This window comes from Platichthys flesus, chromosome 8, assembly GCF_949316205.1.
Source record: "Platichthys flesus chromosome 8, fPlaFle2.1, whole genome shotgun sequence".
NCBI classification, from domain to species: Eukaryota; Metazoa; Chordata; class Actinopteri; order Pleuronectiformes; family Pleuronectidae; genus Platichthys; species Platichthys flesus.
The window spans coordinates 26787712-26809806 of record NC_084952.1 but is presented as its reverse complement, the minus strand read 5'-3'; the positions used below and the strand labels follow the sequence as shown (position 1 = coordinate 26809806).

The following is a 22095-nucleotide window of genomic DNA, read 5'->3' as shown; positions in this document are numbered from 1 at the left end:
CTTCTGTTGTAAATAAAGTTGGTTTAAAAAAGCCTAGAGTAAATCATGTCGTAAATGGAGTCGGATGGGTTCTCTTTTTCTTACGAATTCTAATTCCCATCATTTATTAACCTCGTAAAAATGTTCATCAACGTCAATGTTAGGAAATTAGATTTTCTAACTTTTCTATTGGAGCCCATGTTTACATGTGTGAGGTGGAGCCGGATGTGACGTCAGCGCCTCTGTGTACAGCAGCTGATCGGAGCACTCCACGTCACCGTTCCTTATATTTTAACAGGGAATTGGGAGATCTTCTGCTCACCTCAAATAGCAGCGCATGTAGATATTCTCAACCTACACGAGGCCGGTTTGCTGCAGCTGATTTACCGCAGACCTACCTCTAATGCTAAGCTAAGTGGCTAGCCGTGACCGTCAGCAGGGTAGATGAGCCTAAGCACAGCTAGACAGTTAGGGGACGTCCCCAGCACCATGACTGCGTAAGCCGCTCAGAGACGTTTACAGAGCCAGACTGACCACTTGTCTTTTTACAACTTAGTGCAGCTCAGTTCGTCTTGAGACCATCTGGAACATGTGGCTCAAACTGTTCTTTCTGCTGCTCTACTTCATTGTGCTCTTCATGCTGGCCAGGATCTTTGAGGCGGTGGCCTGGTATGAAACGGGCACGTTTGCGACTCAGCTGGTCGATCCAGTGACTCTCAGTTATAAGCGGCTGAAGACCATTTTGGAGTGTCGGGGGATGGGCTACTCCGGACTGGTTGAGAAGGTGGACGTCAGCGATCTGGTGGAGAAGTCAGGTATTGGTCAGGGTCGCCAAACACCTCCTACACTCGTACCTAGATTCACATCGGTCAATTCATGATAGAAGCGCTTCACAAACGCTGTGACGTCTTTAACATGCGACGAATGCAAAAATGAAAAACAAAACAATAAAAATATTATATATACAGGGTTCCTATGGTCATGAAAAACCTGAAAAAGTCATGAAATTGTAAAATGTTTATGTCCAGGCCTGATAAACTGCTTGAAAAAATAATGGAAATTTTTTTATTATTATTTTAATGTCGTTCATTTACGCTGAGCATTAAATAGTTCATACGCTTTTAAAAGAAATACGCTCAAAATATAAGCAGGCATACGCTCTCATATTAACGGAAAAGTTGAGGAAGCGGTGAGGAAGCAGGCGGGATAAAAGTGAAGTGTAGATTTAACCATGCTTGGCTACAAATGGAAAAGTAAAAACTATTGTCTCTCATTCATTTGTGTAATTTAAGGTATATTGTATGATTGAGTCATGGAAATACGTTAGTCAAAATGCGTGTGAAACCTGTATACACTCCTGATCAAAATCTTAAGACCAGTTAAAAAATTGCATGCATTTGCATTTTGCACTGTTTGATCTTAGGAGGTTCTATGTAGAGCTTCAAAATGCAAAAAGAAGAAATGGGAACAAGAGACCAAAAGTTGTGAGCAGGCAATTTATTGAAAACAACAATTTAACTCAAAAGTTTAAGACCACAGCCTTTAAAAGCCAAAATCTGTGCAAAAATTTGGATTCCATGTCATTTCCTGTCAAGTAATCACACTTTGAAGGTCTCTTGATGGCAAAGGCAAAAAAGCTCACCGTCTTTGAACATGGTAGGATTGTTGAACTGCATAAACAAGGCCTCTCACAACGTGCCATCGCTGCTGAGGTTGGACGCAGTAAGACAGTCATTTTGCATTTCTTAAAAGATCCTCAAGGTTATCGAACAAAAAAATCAAGTGGTATACCCAAAAAAATCTCAACGGCGCTGAGACGGAGGATCCGAATGGCTGTCCGTCAAGACACGGGACGATCCTCGTCCCAAATTAAGGCCATTACTGGTGCTGACTGCAGCCCAATAACCATCAGACGGCATCTGCGAAGGAAGGGCTTCAAAAACAAGAAACATCTTCAAAGGCCACGTCTCCTTCAACGCCACAAAATTGCCCATTTAGACTTTGCAAGGGAGCACCAAACATGGGACATTCAAAGGTGGACGAAAATTTTATTCTCTGACGAGAACATTTTTTACCTTGATGGTCCTGATGGCTTCCAACGTTACTGGCATGACAAGGAGATGCCACCTGAGATGTTTTCTACGCGGCACAGTGGAGGGGGCGCCATCATGATCTAGGGTTCTTTTTCCTTCATTGGAATAATGGAGCTCCAGGTTGTGCAGGGGCGTCAAACACCAGCTGGCTATGTGGAGATGTTGCAGCGGGCATCCCTCATGAATGAGGGCCCTCGTCTGTGTTGTAACGACTTGGTTTTTCAGCAGGACAACGCTCCAATTCACAATGCCCATCTGACCAAGACTTTTTTCCAGGAGAATTACATCACTCTTTTGGACCATCCTGCGTGTTCCCCTGATCTTAATCCATTTGAGAACATTTGGGGATGGATGGCAAGGGAAGTTTACAAAAATGGATTTCAGTTCCAGACTGTGGATGCCCTTCGTGAAGCCATCTTCACCACTTGGTGCAACATTTGCACTAGCCTTTTGGAAACACTTGCATCAAGTATGCCAAAACGAATTTTTGAAGTGATCAACAATATTGGTGGAGCTACTTATTACTGAGTCAGTTTTTGACACTTTAATTTCTGTTTTAGGAGTTTTTTTTATTTTTTTAGCGGTGGTCTTGAATCAGCTGATGACCAGCCTACTTCAGGCCTATTCCTCCGTGAAACCAGGATATCGGTGCCCGGTTATTCAAACTCTTAATGATGGCAACCCTAACACTCTCTGACCGACTGACCGGCGCGGAGATATGCGGGTCCGGTCTGACCGGTCTAAACAGCCAGGCGGGAGACAATTTAGAATAGCGGTGCGCGGCGGCTACAGGGTCTGCTGCAGTGATGCCAACTTGGCAACTTTGTCGCTAAATCTGGCATTTTTCCAAATCCTCATGGCGACTTTTTTTGTGAAAAGCTACAAGTGACAAATCTAGCGACTTTTTCTGTCGATATTGGAGACTTTCTGTTTTTTTGTAAACTGACGTAAAAGCACGTATCGTTCTGCAGTTACTGTCCACAACGAGCAGCGAGGGCTGGCGCGAGCCCCTTCGGCGTCCCAACACATTCACAGGCGGTCAGTGTCCCAGTAGCCTTGCGCAGCAGTCCCAGCTGCAGTCAGTGCAGAGAGGAGACCCACACTCCGCGTCCTGCAGACTGCAAATGAATCGCGCGTGTGCAAAGCCGCCACTACTCCTGCCCTGGCTTACAGAGCGGGATGTAAGTATCAATGTATCTTCACTGTCACTGGAAAACATGAGTCATTGAGTTCAGTCTCTTCATCGATGCAGAGTCCACATCGTGATGCATCTAAGAATCAATCAATCAATCAATCAATCAAATTTTATTTGTATAGCCCATATTCACAAATTACAATTCATCTCATAGGGCTTTAACAGGGTGTGACATCCTCTGTCCTTAACCCTCAGCAAGAGTAAGGAAAAACTACAAAAAACCCTTTTAACAGGGTAAAAATATGTAGAAACCTCAGAGAGAGCCACATGTGAGGGATCCCTCTCCCAGGACGGACAGAAGTGCAATAGATGCCACGTGCAGGAGAACATCATCAATAATCAAAGTCTCTAGCAGCATTGATGAAGCACAGTCCATGCTCAGCAACCATCTAGACCACGATCCACCATCCAGACCAGACGCCACTTCAGTCCTCAGTCACCGTCCACCGCCGCCCACCAGGAGGACCCATCACAAGCCACCACTGCGGTCCTGGTCCACCGCCCGTGCCCAATGCCAACGCGACACAGGGTCCGCCACCAGCACCACGATCAGCCCACATGACTCAGAATCCGCCACACTGGATCCAACACCGCGACCCCCGGTGCGCGATCCACAAACCGTAATCCATGGTGCGGCCACAGAGGCCCTGGATCTGCGGGTGATAAAGCAAAGGGATTCCGGGGAAGGGGGATAGGGATGGAGAAGAGGAAGGAGAAGCTGGAAAGAGAAGCTCCGTGTGTCATGTGTCATAAAATAGAACAAGTAACGTTCTGGCGCACTAATTAGCTCTAACTATAAGCTTTATCAAAAAGAAAGGTTTTGAGCCTACTTTTAAACGAACAGATGGTGACTGCCTCCCGAACTGAAAGTGGTAGATTATTCCACAGCCGAGGGGCTTCTAGATGTTTCCAAACCTCTAGTGTGGAACGTGGTGAAACTAAACCCTTTCAGGGCCCTGAAAACTAAACCAAACTTATGATAAAAAATAACTTGCTCTGCCAGAGTGCCTCTTTTGGATAATTTTGCCGGTCCCAAGCCCAGAAAAAGGAAGAGGGTTGAACGTAGAGCTAGCAATTCCGCCCCACTTAACAGCCTTTTGATTAAATTTGATATTCTTACATTCGACAATACAGGACAAAATTGATTTGTGTATGTGGGTCTAGATACAGCATTAAAGTCATTTTGTTATTTTGAGAAGTGATGGCCTATTTTAATGGCAAGATACAAAATAAAAAACAATAATCAACAGAAGAATACGGAAGAGTATTGCATTCACTTGAAATATATATATATATATATATATATATAAAAACAAAGAACAGATTTTTTTTTCTCAAGCGAATGCAATACGCATCCGTAGAAGAAAGCAATTTTTTTGTTCTAAACCTATTTAGGGTGTTTTTTTGTCACTTTTTATACGTCCTACAGCGACCATTATCTTTAAGCAAATTAGGCGATGACGTCATTCAGCGACTTCTAGCGACTTTGAGGACAGCCAATAGCTACTTTCCTTACTGAGGAGTTGGCAACACTAGTCTGCTGCTGCCCTCCCTGCTTTTCCTCTCGCGCTGTTTTTTTCAACGCCAATCGCCATTCACACAACTCCTTCACTTTACTGCTGCTTGAGAGTGAGAGCCAGTCAGCTGGGCCACTGAATGCTTTGCGAGACTGAATCAACTCAATTATAGTAGTTTGGAGATTGTTTGACCCCATAATCGTAATCAAGATTACATTTCAATTAATCGAGCAGCCCTATTCAGGGGTTAACATTGTTGCCGCCAAATCCAATACGATTGAAGTAATTTGGACACCTTCTTCAAGCTTAATAATATAATAAGTGGTAGATTCTAGGCAGTGGGCCAATTCAAGTGCGTTTTCTGATTCCGCCTGTTTACATTGGTTGCATCGATGCTCCAAACATTTTTGCACCAGTGCATAATGTATGTGCTATGTATGTGTGTGCTGGTCCATGTTTGATTTCACAAATCAATTAGATATCGATTCACAAGGTCTTGAATGGATTTTCCCAATTCGTTTTATTCTGCAGAACACAAAGAGACATCAGAACAGATGTGAGCAGCTACATTCACTGGCTACCAGTGGCTGCCTGCATCCGCTTCAAAATATTAGTATCTGCTTGTTGCTCTTTCACTGCGAGCTAAACACTCATCAAAATCACAACTGTTTGCTGTCCTGGCTTCTAAATGGTGGAAAGAGCTCCCCATCGACTTCCGAACAGCAGAAAGTTTACACATCTTGCGCCGCAAACTAAAAATATAGCTCTTCCGACTCTACCTTGAATAAAATGAAATGAAAAAAAATATACCAACAACTTTGAAATAACAATTCAGTGGCACTTACTTATAGCACTTTGTAGTTTTGCTTTATTTTTGAAGAAATGTACTTTCTTAATTCTTGTTGTTCTTGGTTTGTACCCTCGGGGTTGAATGCACTTATTGTAAGTCTCTTTGGATAAAAGTGTAAGCTTAATGAAATGTAATAATTAGTAATAGTGAATGTAAATTACACTCACTAAATAATAAGCACTAGAGATTCATCTTTCTACAGCGAAGAACCTGTTTACCTTGACCCACAACTGTATTGCGGTGGCCAAAAGTTTTGAGACTGGCACAAATCTTCATTTTCACAAAGTCTGCTGCCTCAGTTTTTATGATGGCAATTTACATATACTCCAGAATGTTATGAAGAGTGATCAGATGAATTTCAATTAATTGCAAAGTCCCTCTTTGCCATGAAAATTTACTTTATCTCCCAAAAAATATTTCCGCTGCATTTCAGCCCTGCCACAAAAGGACCAGCTGACATCATGTCAGTGCTTCTCTTGTTAACACAGGGGAAAGTGTTGACCGGGACAAGTCTGGAGATCACTCTGTCATGCTGATTAAGACAGCAGTTCAATTGTTGTGAAGAAGGCATCAGGGCGCCTAAGAAAGTCCAGCAAATGCAAGGACCGTCTCCTAAAGTGGATTCAGCTGCAGGATCGGGGCACCACTATCGCAGAGCTTGCTCAGGAATGGCAGCAGGCAGGTGTGAGTGCATCTGAACGCACAGTGAGGCGAAACATTTTGGAGGATGGCTTGGTGTCAAGAAGGGCAGCAAAGAAGCCACTTTTCTCCGGGAACAACATCGGGGACAGACTGATATTCTGCCAAAGGTACAGGGATTGTACTGCTGTGGACTGGGGTAAAGTCATTTTCTTTGATGAATCCCCTTTCAGATTGTTTGGGGGCATCTGGAAAAAAGCTTATCCGGAGAAGAAAAGGTGAGCGCTACCATCAGTCCTGTGTCTTGCAAACAGCCAAGCATCCTGAGACCATTCATCTGTGGGGTTGCTTCTCAGCCAAGGGAGTGGGCTCACTCACAATTTTGCCTAAGAACACAGCCATGAATAAAGAATGGTACCAAAACATCCTCCGAGAGCAACTTCTCTCAACCATCCAACAACAGTTTGGTGACTAACAATGCCTTTTCCTGCATGATGGAGCACCTTGCCATAAGGCAAAAGTGATAACTAAATGGCTCGGGAAACAAAACATTGACATTTTGGGTCCATGGCTAGGAAACTCCCCAGACCTTAATCCCACTGAGAACTTGTGGTCAATCCTCAAGAGGCGGGTGGACAAACAAAACCCCACAAATTCTGACAAACAGCATTGATTATGCAAGAATGATGTGCCATCAGTCAGGATGTGGCCCAGAAGTTAATTGACAGCATGCCAGGTTGAATTGCAGAGGTCTTGACTCTTTGCATAAACTTGATGTAATTGTCAATAAAATCCTTTTGACGCTTATGAAATGCTTGTAATTATACTTCAATATACCATAGTAACATCATACAAAAAGATCTAAAAACACTGAAGCAACACACTTTCTGAAAACCAATACTTCATTCTCAAAACTTTTGGCCACGGCTGTATAAAAAATGTTGTTGATTATAAATAAATGTAGTTTAAAGTGCAATAAAGTTATCACTGAAACTATTTTACAACTCATGATTCTAAGGCGCACATCTGGTAAAAGGTCGCAGTAGCAACATGCATAGTATTGTAATTATACTTTGGTGAATGTGTTGTTGACATAATAGGCCTTTTTATATTTTGGTTTTAATCAAATCAATCATTGATAGTTATATATTTCTAAAGGGGCTATTGGCATGATATGTTCACCAGTTGTCAGTAACAACCCAAGTAATCCATACATACAAAGAAAACCTAACAAGTAAGTACTGAAATACAGTAATGTGTAATAAAATGGAATAAACCAGGGGAAAAGTATTGATCACATTAAGAAAGGGAGGGTCATAAGGCATGGAAAGCCAAGACACCAGCGGAATTCTATCAATAATTAGAAAGCAATCCTGCCCCTTGTCAGTGCAAATTTATATCAGCTCGTTTAGTCCAAACTGATGGCCAGTAAAGAGGTGTCTCATTACCAAGGTGTCACATAAGAAACATCTCATGATGGGTAAAAGCAAAGAGCTCTCTCAAGACCTTTGCAACCTTGTTGTTGCAAAACACACTGATGCCATTGTTTAAAGAAGGATTTATAAAGATCTGAATGTTCCAGTGAGCACTGTTGGAGCCATAATCTGGAAGTGGAAAGAACATATTTTCACCATAAACCGGCCACGGCCAAGTGCTCATCGCAAGGTTTCTGACGGAGGAGTGAAAATAATTATGAGAAGAGTTGTCCAAGAACCAAGGACCACTTGTGGAAAGCTTCAGAAAGACCTGGAATTAGCAGGTACAATTGTTAGTTTGTAACAATTAGTAATGCACTCAACCACCGTGGCCTGTATGCACGCTCACCATGCTGAAGAAAAAGCATTTTGAAGCTCGTTTAAACTTTGCTGCACAACATTTAGACTGTGAAATACTGGGAGAATATAGTCTGGTCAGATGAGACTAAAATCAAACTTTTTGGAGGCCATACACACCACGTTAGGCGGACAAATGGCACTGCAGATCACCCCAAAAGCACCAAACCAACAGTGAAATTTGGAGGTGGGAACATCATGTTGTGGGGCTGTTTTTCAGCATTGGGCACTGGCAAAGTCCTTGATAAAAATCTGCAGCCATCTACCAGGAAGAGGAAGATGAAACCAGGATGGACATTTCAGCTAGACAATGATCCCAAACACACAGCTAAGGAAACTCACAATTGGTTTCAGAGAAAGAAAATAAAGCTGCTAGAATGGCCCAGCCATCACCTGACTTGAATCCAATAGTTCATCTATGGAAAAAACTAAAGATCAAGTTCATAGAAGAGGCCCACGAAACCTTCAGGATTTGAACACTGTTTGTGTGGAAGAATGGGCCAAAATCACACCTGAGCAATGACTGCCATTACTTAATCCATACAGGAGGCATCTTGAAGCTGTCATTACCAATAAAAAGGCTTTTGTAGGAAGTATTAAATAAATTTCAGTAAGCGTGTTCATACAATTTTCCCTATGTCATTCCATTTTATTACACACTTTTGTTTGGATTCTTTTGTATGTATTGATTACTTGGGTTGTTACTGACATCTGGTGAAAATGTCTTGTCAATAGCACATTTAGAATAATTTTTACTGAGAAAAAAGGTGACGTGTTCAATAAGTGTTAACAGCAGTAAAGATTTGTTATAGAAGTCACAATTAATCCCGGTGGGCTACAAGTTGTAAAGTTCAAGCTGTTTACGATTGAGGTCAAATTGGTAAACACCTACCATTGAATGTTGTGACTGTTAAAGTTACTCCATTTACTAATTCTGAATTGAATAGTTTGGTCAGAAACATGCACAAACATTGTCATGTGAATGTTTTAAAGCAGCATGAAATTCTCTTTGAGTTCAGCTTCTCTCTTCTAATGCCCCTCTCACAGCAGACGGCACGCTCCCCTGCCCATCCAGAAAATGATCCTGTGCTCATGCTTATTTTTGATCAGGAAAGAAGGGAAGAACCTCAGCGAGTATACAAGAGTTCAGAAATGGTTATTGAAAGTGTTGTTCATATTCTCTGTGAATGCTGAACCGAACAAATCAGTTTACAAATGATGAACGTGAGTGTTGTTCACTCCAGTGATAGTTTGGTTTCTACCAGCTGGACTTTCTTTGTCCTCCTCCACTCTCCTGCTGACCTACTCTCACTTTAACTATTAAACACTCATCAGTTTGACTCGCTGCCACTCCTCCTGTGATGCGAGTTTCATTCTTAAGTGAGGTTTTCAGTCACAGCCTGGACCTCTGGCTCTGTGGTTTGCACACATTCTATTTTTAGTTTATTTAAAATAAATGTAAACTGTTACCAAACACGATCAAACAGAAAAAGGAACACTGTTGAATGCACTCTTTTTTTGCTTCGAAGTCTGTTAATGTTTAGGTTCTTTGAGAACTACGCCACAATAGTAAGGCCTGTCTTATTTATTTTAACTTTTTATTTATAACTTTAAAATAAAAAGTTTGCTAAATGTAACTTGATGGTTTTCCCCATTTTTGCATGCAAATAAAAAAAATGCGATCTCCATTACCTGAAGCATGAGGACTTATTCCTGTCTTGTGAATTTGAATAACAAATAATTATCTATCCATAAACCAAGTTAGTGATTTGATGGATGAATCAGACCCCTTACCTTAAGGGTGAGTCGCCCTACCCAGCCCCCACCCAACTAAGGTACAAGTCTAAGCAGAACTCTTTCCCCCCTGATATTTGTGAAGTAGAGTGTGATCATTTTTAACTCTATGCTCCAGGGAGGGAGACCTTATTAAGTACTAATAACCTTAATAGTTATACCAGTGTATACCATTATATAACAATAGTAGAGGAGCAAAACTACACAGAGGTAAACCAACATAATTCTAATAATATCACTTATTAGATTTTTTTTTGTGAAGAATATAGATCTCAATGTTTGTCCAAAGCAAAATTAATTCTACCAGACATTGAACTCCTATTAACATTGCTGTTGTTGTATTTATGTATTTTTTCTTAGTTTTCTTTTGTTGAAGAACTGACTCTAGGACTGTGTTTTGTTAATTAAATCTTACATCCTGAACAATGTTATTGATTCCATTTAAAAAGTCTTTCTAATGGAATTTTGCAGAAGCAACAAATAGTAATATAATATATAAATGATATTTTAATTTAACCCTCATTATTTCAAGTCTTTTAATCACTCACGTTCCAAATTGACAACCTACCTATTTTTTTATGACATCAAATGAATAGTTGATTGGAGTCAAAGAAGAATGGTTTGCATTGCCTTTTTAGGTTTGATATAAAATGGAAAGATAAATCTGTGGCCCTCCCCCCACAGGAGAGCTGACACAAGGGGAGCTGTACTCAGCCATCAAGAAAGAGAAGGAGCAGACGGAGCCAGGAGAACCCAGCAACACACATTTCAGTGGAGAGATGCACTTCTATGAATTAGTGGAAGACACTAAAGATGGGATCTGGCTGGTTCAGGTAAAAGTATGGGTGCATGATTAAGTGGACATAATTATGTAAAAATGATTAAATCTGATTGCCACTAATTAATCTTAATCTCTGTCTCTTAATATCTTGATTTTGATCATTCTAATAATATTCTGTTTAACTTTTCTGTCTGAAAGTTCACAGGTTTTATGGAGAATTATATACAAACATTCTAATGCTGTGAACCAGACCAACTGGGAATTTCATGCACTGTCATTACTGAATCCTCTTTCTTATTGAACTCTACTGTCAGTCTTTATTGAGCTGTACCCTCTTACTGAACTCCACAATCTTTTTCATTAAACACTTCTTCAGTCCTCATTTATTGATCCCTTCAATATTTCCTATTGATAACCACCACCATCTTTCTTATCAAAGTCTTGAGCATTGGCTTTTGATGACTACAGTTTATCACACTGAACACATGAACTCTGCTATCTTTCTTATTGAAAACCTTCTTTCCTATCAAACTCATGAGCTTTAGCTCTTTATTAGTGTTATTATTAAAACAAGCTTATTAAAAGTTGTGTTAAACTTGACAATATCTTACTTGATTTTCATAGATACGTCATAGTGGCAAGCCTTCAATTGGATGGATGCTGTGGAAGTTTAAAATTAGCTATTATCAACACATTGATAGGAGAATTAAACCTAATGAACTTCAGATGTGGGAAGCGTGAAGATAATGGCTTTGATTTCCAATTTTGAACAAGCTCCTTTTTTTGTCGGGAACAAATAGCTTGAACCCAGATTTGTAGCTTCTGGCTATATTAAGGTTCCTCTTCCGAAGAGGTAGAAAACATTATTTTGGGGTGTTTTTGTAATTATCTGTAATCTGCTGCTTTGGCTTAAATGACACCAGATTTAGCTGAAAACATTCATCTTTACTGTATATTATGTGCACAGGCTTCACAAGAAACATGAGCCCTATTAGTGAGCTGATAGCACTCTAATTAAGGACCATTAATGCAATTTGGAAAGGACATGTCTAGAGTTGGCATATCAGGATTTATGCACTGAAACCTTCCAATGGACCAGCCCTGGGGGAGACATTGTGAAAAAGTGTTAATAACATCAATGTAATGGTTCGGAGATGCCAGATTATGGCAAAAATACTTCACACGCCCATGTTTACAGATTTAATTGTGTACACTACCTGAGTGAACAGCATGGTTCAGCCGTGCCTCAGCAGTGTGACTGCTCTTTTTGAAGCACTCAAACGTATAACTGATCTTTATAATGACCTGCTAAATTCATATTCATTTTCATTGATAAAAAGGGTACTAATTCTTCTGCAACAATTATTTTAAAACATTGCCTTGTGTCATAATCTGCGGAAATAACTTCTATCATGTCTGCAAGAGTGTGTGTGTGTGTTTGTGCACTTGACTCTGTCGCTCTTTACTTTCATCAATGATGTCGGATAATAGATCTGGATCGTTCAGGTCACTTTAACCTGATGTCCTGGCTTTGTGTGTTGTGAGGCAGGTGAACAGCATGCACGTAACATGTTGGAACTTTTTTTATAATGTGTTTAAATATGTGTCTCAAACTTGTGAGCGATTCAAATAAACACCAAGTAAACTTCAACTTCTGTAGGGCTCCTAATAAATTATGGGTAGTGATTGGGTTTATTGTTAACATGTAAAGTGAGTGCAGGTGAGTGAGGGGGGAGGACATGCGACAGGGTAATACGGTACGATCTAAGGATACTGGGTCTACAATGTGCGTCTGCCCTGATCCTGCAGCTGTGGTGGTAATAGTTTTGCAGCAGTCTGCTCCTGTAGTAAGTTGAGTACATAGCCCAACTTTTACTTAAGGAAATACAGTTGTTATACCAGAAGCCTCACATTGCAGCTCTGCTGCAGACACGCAGCAGAATAGGAATAGTTTTATGTGAATTTCTTTGTTTTCATAATTGTAGGAAGCCGTATTTGAAATAAAATTTGTCGCCCAGCCTTATAAAAATTTGGAGGCTGTTTGTTAAAGACAGACATAGCGGAGAAGAGGAGAGTTCCTTCTGTAGGTTGGTTTTAATCGTCAATTCCCTGAGGAGCAGGGGCAAACGAGCAGCATTTAAAAATTATTTCTTCTGTAAAAATCAAGAGCAAGGAGCTATTATAGGCTAATAAGTTGAACAAACTGATATACTTTTTTGCAATCTCATGCCCTGGCCACACTGGCTGCAGTTGCGCTGAAAACAGCTGTGCCTCGGTTCTGCTGGATGTCGCAGTTGTCTGTTGTTTACACAATCTGTCAACGTGGGCGCCAAAATGAAAAGCAAGCCGTTCTGTGGCCGATCCGCAGGTAGTGTGGCCCGGGTGTCAGACTGACTCACTGTAAAGTGGCCTATCCTACATATTCATTTGTTCTACAGCTCAAGTTGATCCCTGCAGGTAAACCCACAAACAAGTAATGAATATATTATTCAACGTTATAGTAGACACTGGAATTAAAGTCTGTATGTATGCAGGCTGGACCCCTCTTTCAGAGTCAAACAGGATGGTGGATGTCATCATGATATTTGTTCAACAACGTGATGGCTGCCAGCCATTGTCAGTAAACCATCGTCCATCATGCCAACTCATCCTGACTAACTGTAAGATTAGGTTTTTTAAGATTTAGTGGGACTCTGAGTAGCACTGACAAAATGCAATGTATGCTGGATTTAACACAATGGTCTGTATTTATATAGTGCTTGTCTAGTCTTGATGACATTGAGTACATTCACCCATTCACACACATTCATACAGTGGATTAAGGAGCAGCACTTTTCTCTATGAGAAGCAGCAATTTGAGACTACCGACCTAATCCCTGAGCCACAGCTGCCCAACAATGCAAGCTGGTGATGTAGTAGAAGTTTTTCAATAAAACAATTTGAAGGTCTTGACCTTCAATGTTAAAGTTACAGTGTGTAAAATTCAGTGACATAAAGTGGTGGAGTTGCATGTTGCAGCTGATTAGCCCTCACCTCACCCTCCTCTTTCAAACATGAAAGAGAACCTGTGGTAACCTTCAGTTTTCAATATAACATTCAACAAACAAGGTTCTGAGACAAGTTGTCTTAGTAAATGTATTTGTAAAAGCTTTTTGCAGAAAGAATCACACAGGCAAGGTGGAGGTTGCAAGTGTGATGAAATGTGAAGTGTCTGTGCTCATATTTAAGTGTCTCTATGTGGGTTATCTCCTGACTCCAAAACACGCAGAGGGGGGTGTGTGAATGTATTGTTCTGTCGCTGGAATTTATCGTCTGATAAATTGTGACTAATAGGGTGCATCCTTAATGTGTTGGAGAGGAAATAGTATCATGTCTGGTTAGGGTGTTGTGTCAAAGACAAACACAGTTAAAACAGAGTAGAGCGAAAGGTCAGATGATAAGGTGATATTAGGATCAACTTCTGCAGGCATTAATATACAATGGGCTCTTCTGTAAGCATTAGACTAAAAAGTTATTAAGTAAACTTCCATTACACGTTATTATTCTGTTATATCTGACTATATCGAGGCTCCATCACAGTGCCTCCTAATTACAACAGGAGATTACAGCTGTTACATGTCTCCCTGTTTACAGGTTGACCATTACCACTTCGAATTTGAAAAGAAAAGCCTTAATGATGCTTCATTGTGAAATAATGCTCACAAAATGGACACTTCATGGAAACTTAGTCCTCTGCTGTAAAAATTTAAGTATTGGAAGTAGTCATAAATATTAAAGGGATGGTTCATCCAAAAATAAACATTCACTCATTATCTACTCACCATTATGCCGAAGTGTTTGAGTCCACAAAACACTTTTGGAGTTTCAGGGGTAAACAGTTTTGTAAACAGATATTAAATTGATTATTATATTAGTTTAGCAAAACAAATTATCATTAGAATAATTCAAAAATTGATCGTTAGATCAATTTAAAAACAGAATGTTAGATTAATCGATTGGTGCAGCCCTACACCTGAAACTCCAAAAGTGTTTTGTGGACTCAAACCCTTCACCCACCCTTCCATCGGCATAGTGGTGAGTAGATAATGAGTATATTTTCATTTTGGGTAAACTATCCCTTTAAGCAATTACAATTTTGAATCATAGACATAGTGCCACCTACAAGCTAAAGGAAGTTTAAAGGCTTAAATTACATATTACCTTAAATAGGTTATTCAGATCATTCTCATATTTAGTCTCTTCACTCTTTAGACCTTGATTGATTGAACAGTGTGGGTTCAGCAAGGTTGATAATTTGCATACATTCCATTAACAAAAACTGTTGAAGCTAAGCCCCAGATCCATCTGAAATGTTTGATAATAGTCAAGGCCTGAAGACATTGTGGAGTCAATTTGACTTTGCAAGACTTCTGACATAAAAAGCACTGACCATAATGGTCTTTTAAGTTTAAGTTCATTCTTTGGCAAAGAAGGTCAAACGGATCCTCAGCCATGAGGCAGGTCACCAGCAGACATCTTGTCAGGTCACACCAGGTACTGTTATCTGCTCATATATGATATGCATAAGCAGAGATAATAGTGTGGTTTCGTAAGCATGCATTAGCATATATAATACATAGTATAGTATAGTATGATATATAATTTTCCGTTACACTCTCTACAGGCCAAATTATAGCCTTGGTATTAGGACAAGGTAAATGGTGTGCATTTTATATAGCACTTTACTAGTCTTGATGAACACTCAAAGCACATTACAGTGCAGTATTTGCCACTCACACACATTCATACAGTGCTTCTATATGCAACACTGGGATTTAATTGCTGACCTTCTCGGTAGAGGACAACCTCTACACTTCTTACTATAGGCTCCACAACATAACTCTATCCGTTCTGTCTGATTTCAGATCAGAACAGATGTGTTTTCTCTCCATAGTCACAAAAGTACTTTCTTATTGTGAGAACTATTGTGCCAACTGTTGGCTTCCTCTATAATTGTTTAGGTCTAGATATCACAATATGAATTGCCTTGAGAGAATATATGTTATGAATTGGTGCTATACAGATAAAATTCCTTCAAGACTAACTGCTCACAAAACCTGCGTAAAAACTTGTGAGTAATTATATTACTGAAAGGGAGATAGATAACTTATTTGATCCTACCAAAAGATGGGCTGAATGCATTTTCCCACTTGTGTCATTAATTGAAGCATGAAAAAAGTACAAAGAAAACACAAAGAAAAAGAGTGTAGGGCTTGATCTTTTAGAAGTAATTTCATGTTCATTGACAGATTTGTTTTTATTACCTGATCCTGCCATGTTCCCAATTGTACCTGCAGGTCATTGCCCAGGACCGAGAGGCTCTGCTCAGTAAGTCCAACTGGGCTAAGACGGTGCAGAGAGTGTCTCAGTTTGGGATAAGAACTGGAACCTTCAACTGCTCTAATGACAACAGGTGAGCCGCAGGGTCTTCCTCAACAGTACTATCCATGTGAATGACTCATGCAATATGTAAATGATGTGCTTACTTACATCATACTAATAGTCTCAACCCTAGACTCAGACCTAATAAAACTTGAGATATTTCCAAGATTAATGGAATTTCCTCAGTAAACTGCAAAGTAATTTTTTACTAAATGGGAGAGGTACAGTATACTTAAAAAGTCTACTCACCCAAGGTTTTTGTGATGTAAAAAAATGAGACACATATAAATAAATATAAATCATGTTAACCTATAACTATTTTACCACTGTTATGGATTTAAGGTTTATCAGAATTTGCTATATTTATAGTTTACTGAAAACAATTCCAGAACAACCTTAGAATTGAACTTCAGAATCGATGTTTTTGATAAGAGAACCATTCAGAAAAAGTTTTTTAGAGACTTCAATGAATCATACACAACACATGAAGTATTAAGAAGTAATAGATAAAACTCAGGTTTTCAACCTCAACATAATATTTGTATTGATTTTTCTTTACTTTTTAGAAATTATATTAAAACAGTGTGATGTTTTTGTGTGTGACTGATCACAGGACTTTTTTACTACCTACCATAGTTTTTTTGAGGGGGGGTATTTCTATTTAAAAATTTCCGTGTGCTTCTTGCCGGGCTTTTCCCACCGCGGGACAGAGTGGCTGTGACATCATTGGGTTTTGTGGCACTGCTGGCGCAGCCCGAGGGAAGTTTATATAGGCTATTGTGTAGGGGAAGAGCTCTGTGTGTGGCTGGTCTATCAAGGAATGATGTGGACACAGCTATGCAATGGAGTTTTTCATTCATTACGAGTACGGATGAATTGTCACAAATTACTCGGATTGTACTCTTGCTCGTAAAGGTACATCATCCGTACTGTATACTTATTTCATACGATTATTCGGCTCAACTCTAACTTGTTGGATTATATTATAATCTTATCATCAATATTATCAGTGTTACAAAATGATTTTAAAATGACAATAATATCATTAATCGTAATAATTTCTTAGACAATATATTGTCTGACACAATGTGATGATCATCACCTAGTTATTAAATTACTAATGTAATGTAAAAGCAGTAACTGTAGTGACTTCAACTGTAGGTGCTTCTTTTTATTTTTGGACAACATGGCTGTAGTAACGAAAATGTTTTGGAATTTCTTTGAAAGATACAATAAACGTTGAACAGTCAGAGGTCAGCCAATTTTGTTTTCAATAATACAATTTTTTATTCAGACGCAGACACAGCTGGGGTTGCTGGAGTAACAAGTTTTTTTATTTGTGAAGCAAGACAAAGGAACAGGAACATATTGTGGGACATTGGTGCAATGTAATGGCATATGGCAAGTAGAGACTTTATTTATACAGCACCTATCAATAGCAGAATAAATGGCATTGTAAATTAACATTTAAATTCAAAGACAGAAAAATGTCAGCCATTGAAGGGAACCTAAAATGTCATGTTCACAGACACATTTCCCGATCTCGGTATTTCATGCTGGCCCGATTCAATGATTATTTAACAAATTAACGTGAACATGAGTTAACTGTTCTCGAAAAAATTATGCGCAACATGCACAACACTGTACACAGAGCCACTGCAGAGCCGCTGGTTGCCGCTCCCTGGCTACGGCGAAAAAACTATTTGTTTACTGACCCCCGTTAAAGTGATGCGGACGTCAAAACATTAGTTGCGCCTCACATGTCCCCCACCTGTTATGCCTTTGAGCCCCCCAGTTTGAGAATCACTGGGCTATAGGTCCAGGGGATGAAATGGGATTGGGCCTTAGTCTTTGAGCAATGACAGGCAAAATGACTGGCAAAATCTAACCGTTGCGCACACAAAACCAGGCCTGAAAAATGTGCATGTAACGTCTCATGTAAACATAATATTTAGAAAAAACTAACTTGACGGGAGAATCTGCACACTAGTATGCTAAATCTGACCCATTTTGGAGACAGGAAAATGATGATGCAGATATAAGCAGGTGAACTGAAGCAAGATTATTGATCGACTTCATCACTGACAGCGTAAATTGCACTTTCGCAACATGACTGTTCCAAAAGAACCTTCACTTACAGTAAATTACGTTCAGATACCATTAAACGGCAGAGATGTTTAAGGGACCATAGTGCGTAAAATACAATTCTGGGCTTGAACTATCCGTAAAGCTTGAAGGGGTTCAGTAGGTACACTCAGTGTATGATACAGTCCCTGCGCAGACTTTTTCACTCTGTCCATTCTAAGAAATATCTTATTGAACCATCGCGATTCGTACTTCCTCTCCGTTTGATAAAGCGCACTCAACACCGAAATAAGACTGCAGCGGGGAGGGATGCAAGGTAGAAAATCTGGCGTGCATATTCCTCCAAAAAATGTACTATTCAAGACCAGCGGTGATGCTTTATTTCTTTTGACATGTTGTGTCCGCATATTTATGTTTTGATGTAAAGCCTCTTTTCAAAATCCTTTACAAAATTTAATTCTGTTCAATTTTATAGATTAGGGACATCAAAGCTGTCTCTGAATTGAATTATCCTGCAGTTTTCGATTATCAAAACATGACAGGTGATAAAAAAAGTTCCCTCACATTCGGTGTTCAAGCGATTTAAGATGTACAGTCACTCACTGTATTATCTGCAGCAGATGTGTATTAGTTTATTTTCTTTATAAGTGACATCACTGCTGTGGCCCGAAAACAAACTGTTTTTCTTAAAGTCCACGCACTAACAAACACCTCAGTGTCAGAGAGTTTCGCTTCTTCTAGGCGCTTGATGCTGTGATTAAACAGAGAAACCAATTTGTCATTAGTCTAATTTACATATATACATATTTATTTAAATCGTGTCTTTTATTGTCAAATATTTGCAGGACCAAAGGATGCATGACTCCATGCATAGTACTTGTATTTATTTGAGTACAAGGGACTACTTTCATACAAGGAAGTTCTCACATTTATGGCCATATTCAAGGCATTGTTAGAACATTGTGATGCAGCAAGAGCTCCTCTGCAGCGTCATCGGAGCAGAACATATTGTTGAACTGAAGCTAAATATTGTGCACTGAACAGATGCTGTAAATATGAATTGATATTATTGTGAATATTGTGCATTGTATAGATAAGGTTGCACAACACACATCACTGCTCTAGTCTACATGGTTTAGGAATAAAAGTTCTTTAGCTATCAGCTCTTCATTGTTGCTGAGGAGGAGGTTGTTTTGGCACAATTTGTTCAGGCTTTTAATCCCCTCCAGGTAGGCCCTCTCATTGGGCCTCATTCCTTAATATGTGGGCAAAAATGTTCTTACTCCCAGCCCAAAAAGTGCATGCACAAAACCACCGCCGGATTCAGTACACATGCGCACCAGCACATTTTGTTCTTGTATATGTTTGTAAATCAGAATCTTTTAAATTGACAGGTTCGTGTCCACTATCAATCAATCAAATTTTATTTGTATAGCCCATATTCACAAATTACAATTCATCTCATAGGGCTTTAACAGGGTGTGACATCCTCTGTCCTTAACCCTCAGCAAGAGTAAGGAAAAACTACAAAAAACCCTTTTAACAGGGTAAAAATATGTAGAAACCTCAGAGAGAGCCACATGTGAGGGATCCCTCTCCCAGGACGGACAGAAGTGCAATAGATGCCAGGTGCAGGAGAACATCATCAATAATCAAAGTCTCTAGCAGCATTGATGAAGCACAGTCCATGCTCAGCAACCATCTAGACCACGGTCCACCATCCAGACCAGACGCCACTTCAGTCCTCAGTCACCGTCCACCGCCGCCCACCAGGAGGACCCATCACAAGCCACCACTGCGGTCCTGGTCCACCGCCCGTGCCCAATGCCAACGCGACACAGGGTCCGCCACCAGCACCACGATCAGCCCACATGACTCAGAATCCGCCACACTGGATCCAACACCGCGACCCCCGGTGCGCGATCCACAAACCGTAATCCATGGTGCGGCCACAGAGGCCCTGGATCTGCGGGTGATAAAGCAAAGGGATTCCGGGGAAGGGGGATAGGGATGGAGAAGAGGAAGGAGAAGCTGGAAAGAGAAGCTCCGTGTGTCATGTGTCATAAAATAGAACAAGTAACGTTCTGGCGCACTAATTAGCTCTAACTATAAGCTTTATCAAAAAGGAAGGTTTTGAGCCTACTTTTAAATGAACAGATGGTGACTGCCTCCCGAACTGAAAGTGGTAGATTATTCCACAGCCGAGGGGCTTGATGGCTAAAAGCTCTGGCTCCTACTCTACTTTTAGAGAATTTAGGGACGACAAGTAGGCTTGAATTCTGGGAGCGGAGTGCTCTAGTGGGTTTATAAGGTATTAACAGCTCTTTAAGGTATAAAGGCGCTATATTATTAAGGGCCTTGAAGGTGAGGAGGAGAATTTTAAATTCTATTCTAGATTTAACTGGAAGCCAGTGTAGCGATGCTAATATTGGAGAAATGTGCTCTCTTCTCTTTGTTCTCGTCAGGACACGTGCTGCGGCATTTTGGACAAGCTGTAGAGTCTTTAACGACTTCCTGCTGGAGCCTGATAATAATGAATTACAATAGTCCAGTTTCGATGTAACAAAGGCGTGGACTAGTTTTTCTGCATCTTTTTGTGAAAGGACATGTCTAATTTTTGAAATATTACGCAAGTGGAAAAAAGCGGTCCTAGAAATTTGTTTTAAGTGACTATTAAAGGATAAATCAGGATCGAAGATCACTCCCAAGTTCCTGACTGTTTCATTGGAAGCAAGGGCAATGTCGTCTAGCGCAGCTATATCATTAGATAATGCATCTCTAAGGTGTTTGGGGCCAAGTATTATAACCTCTGTTTTGTCTGAGTTTAATAAGAGAAAATTGCGGGTCATCCAGGTTTTTATGTCCTTGTTCGAAGTTTAGTTAATTGATTACTTTGTTCAGGTTTTATTGACAAATATAACTGGGTGTCATCCGCATAGCAGTGGAAATTTACCGAGTGTGTCCTGATAATGTCTCCTAGTGGAAGCATATATAATGAGAATAAAATTGGGCCGAGCACAGAGCCCTGTGGAACACCATGATTAACTTTGGTGCGCACAGATGACTCATCATTAATTTGCACAAATTGGGAGCGATCAGAAAAATACAATTTAAACCAGTTAAGGGCAGTTCCATTAATGTTAATTAACTGTTTTAGTCTTTGTAATAAAATTTGATGGTCAATTGTGTCGAATGCTGCACTGAGATCTAACAGAACGAGGACAGACACAAGTCCCTGATCTGAGGCTATTAAAAGGTCATTAGTGACTTTTGCCAAGGCTGTCTCTGTACTGTGATTGGCTCTAAACCCCGATTGAAAGTCTTCATATATATTATTTTCCTGGAGAAACTCACACAGCTGATTGGCTACCACTTTTTCTAAGATTTTAGAAATGAAGGAGAGGTTAGATATTGGTCTGTAATTGGCTAAAACCTCTGGGTCTAGGGTGGGTTTTTTGAGTAGGGGTTTGATGACAGCTATTTTAAAAGACTGTGGTACATAACCTGATGATAATGACAGATTGATAATGTTAAGTAACGAACTATCAATTAGGGGCAGAATGTCTTTAAGTAATTTGGTAGGAATGGGATCTAAGATACAGGTTGTTGGTTTAGAACCTGAGATTAATTTGGTAAACTGATCACGGGTGATCAGAGAGAAGCTGTCTAAGTAATGGGTAGGATTCTCAGCCGTTTCTGAGATCTCTGTTGTTGGGAGGGTATTAGTGCCAATTGAGGGCAGGAGATGGTTAATTTTATTTCTAATAGTTTGAATTTTATCATTAAAAAAGGTCATAAAGATATTGCTATTTAGGGATCGAGGAATACTGGGTTCGGTGGAGGTGTGACTCTCTGTCAGCCTGGCTACAGTGCTGAAGAGAAACCTGGGGTTATTTTTATTCTCTTCTA

The 22095-nt window shown here is 40.0% G+C and overlaps 1 protein-coding gene across 1 annotated transcript in view; it reads left to right on the top strand.

The window, feature by feature from the left end:
• Positions 1-214: 214 nt before the first annotated feature.
• The window catches only part of rnf103 (ring finger protein 103), a 32257-nt gene continuing 10376 nt past the window's right edge, over positions 215-22095 (top strand). Inside the window, exons 1-3 of the mRNA XM_062393405.1 lie at positions 215-794; positions 10584-10732; positions 16017-16132. Coding sequence (XP_062249389.1) covers positions 569-794; positions 10584-10732; positions 16017-16132 — 491 coding nt within the window. The 5' untranslated portion in view covers positions 215-568. The remainder of the gene's footprint in view (positions 795-10583; positions 10733-16016; positions 16133-22095) is intronic.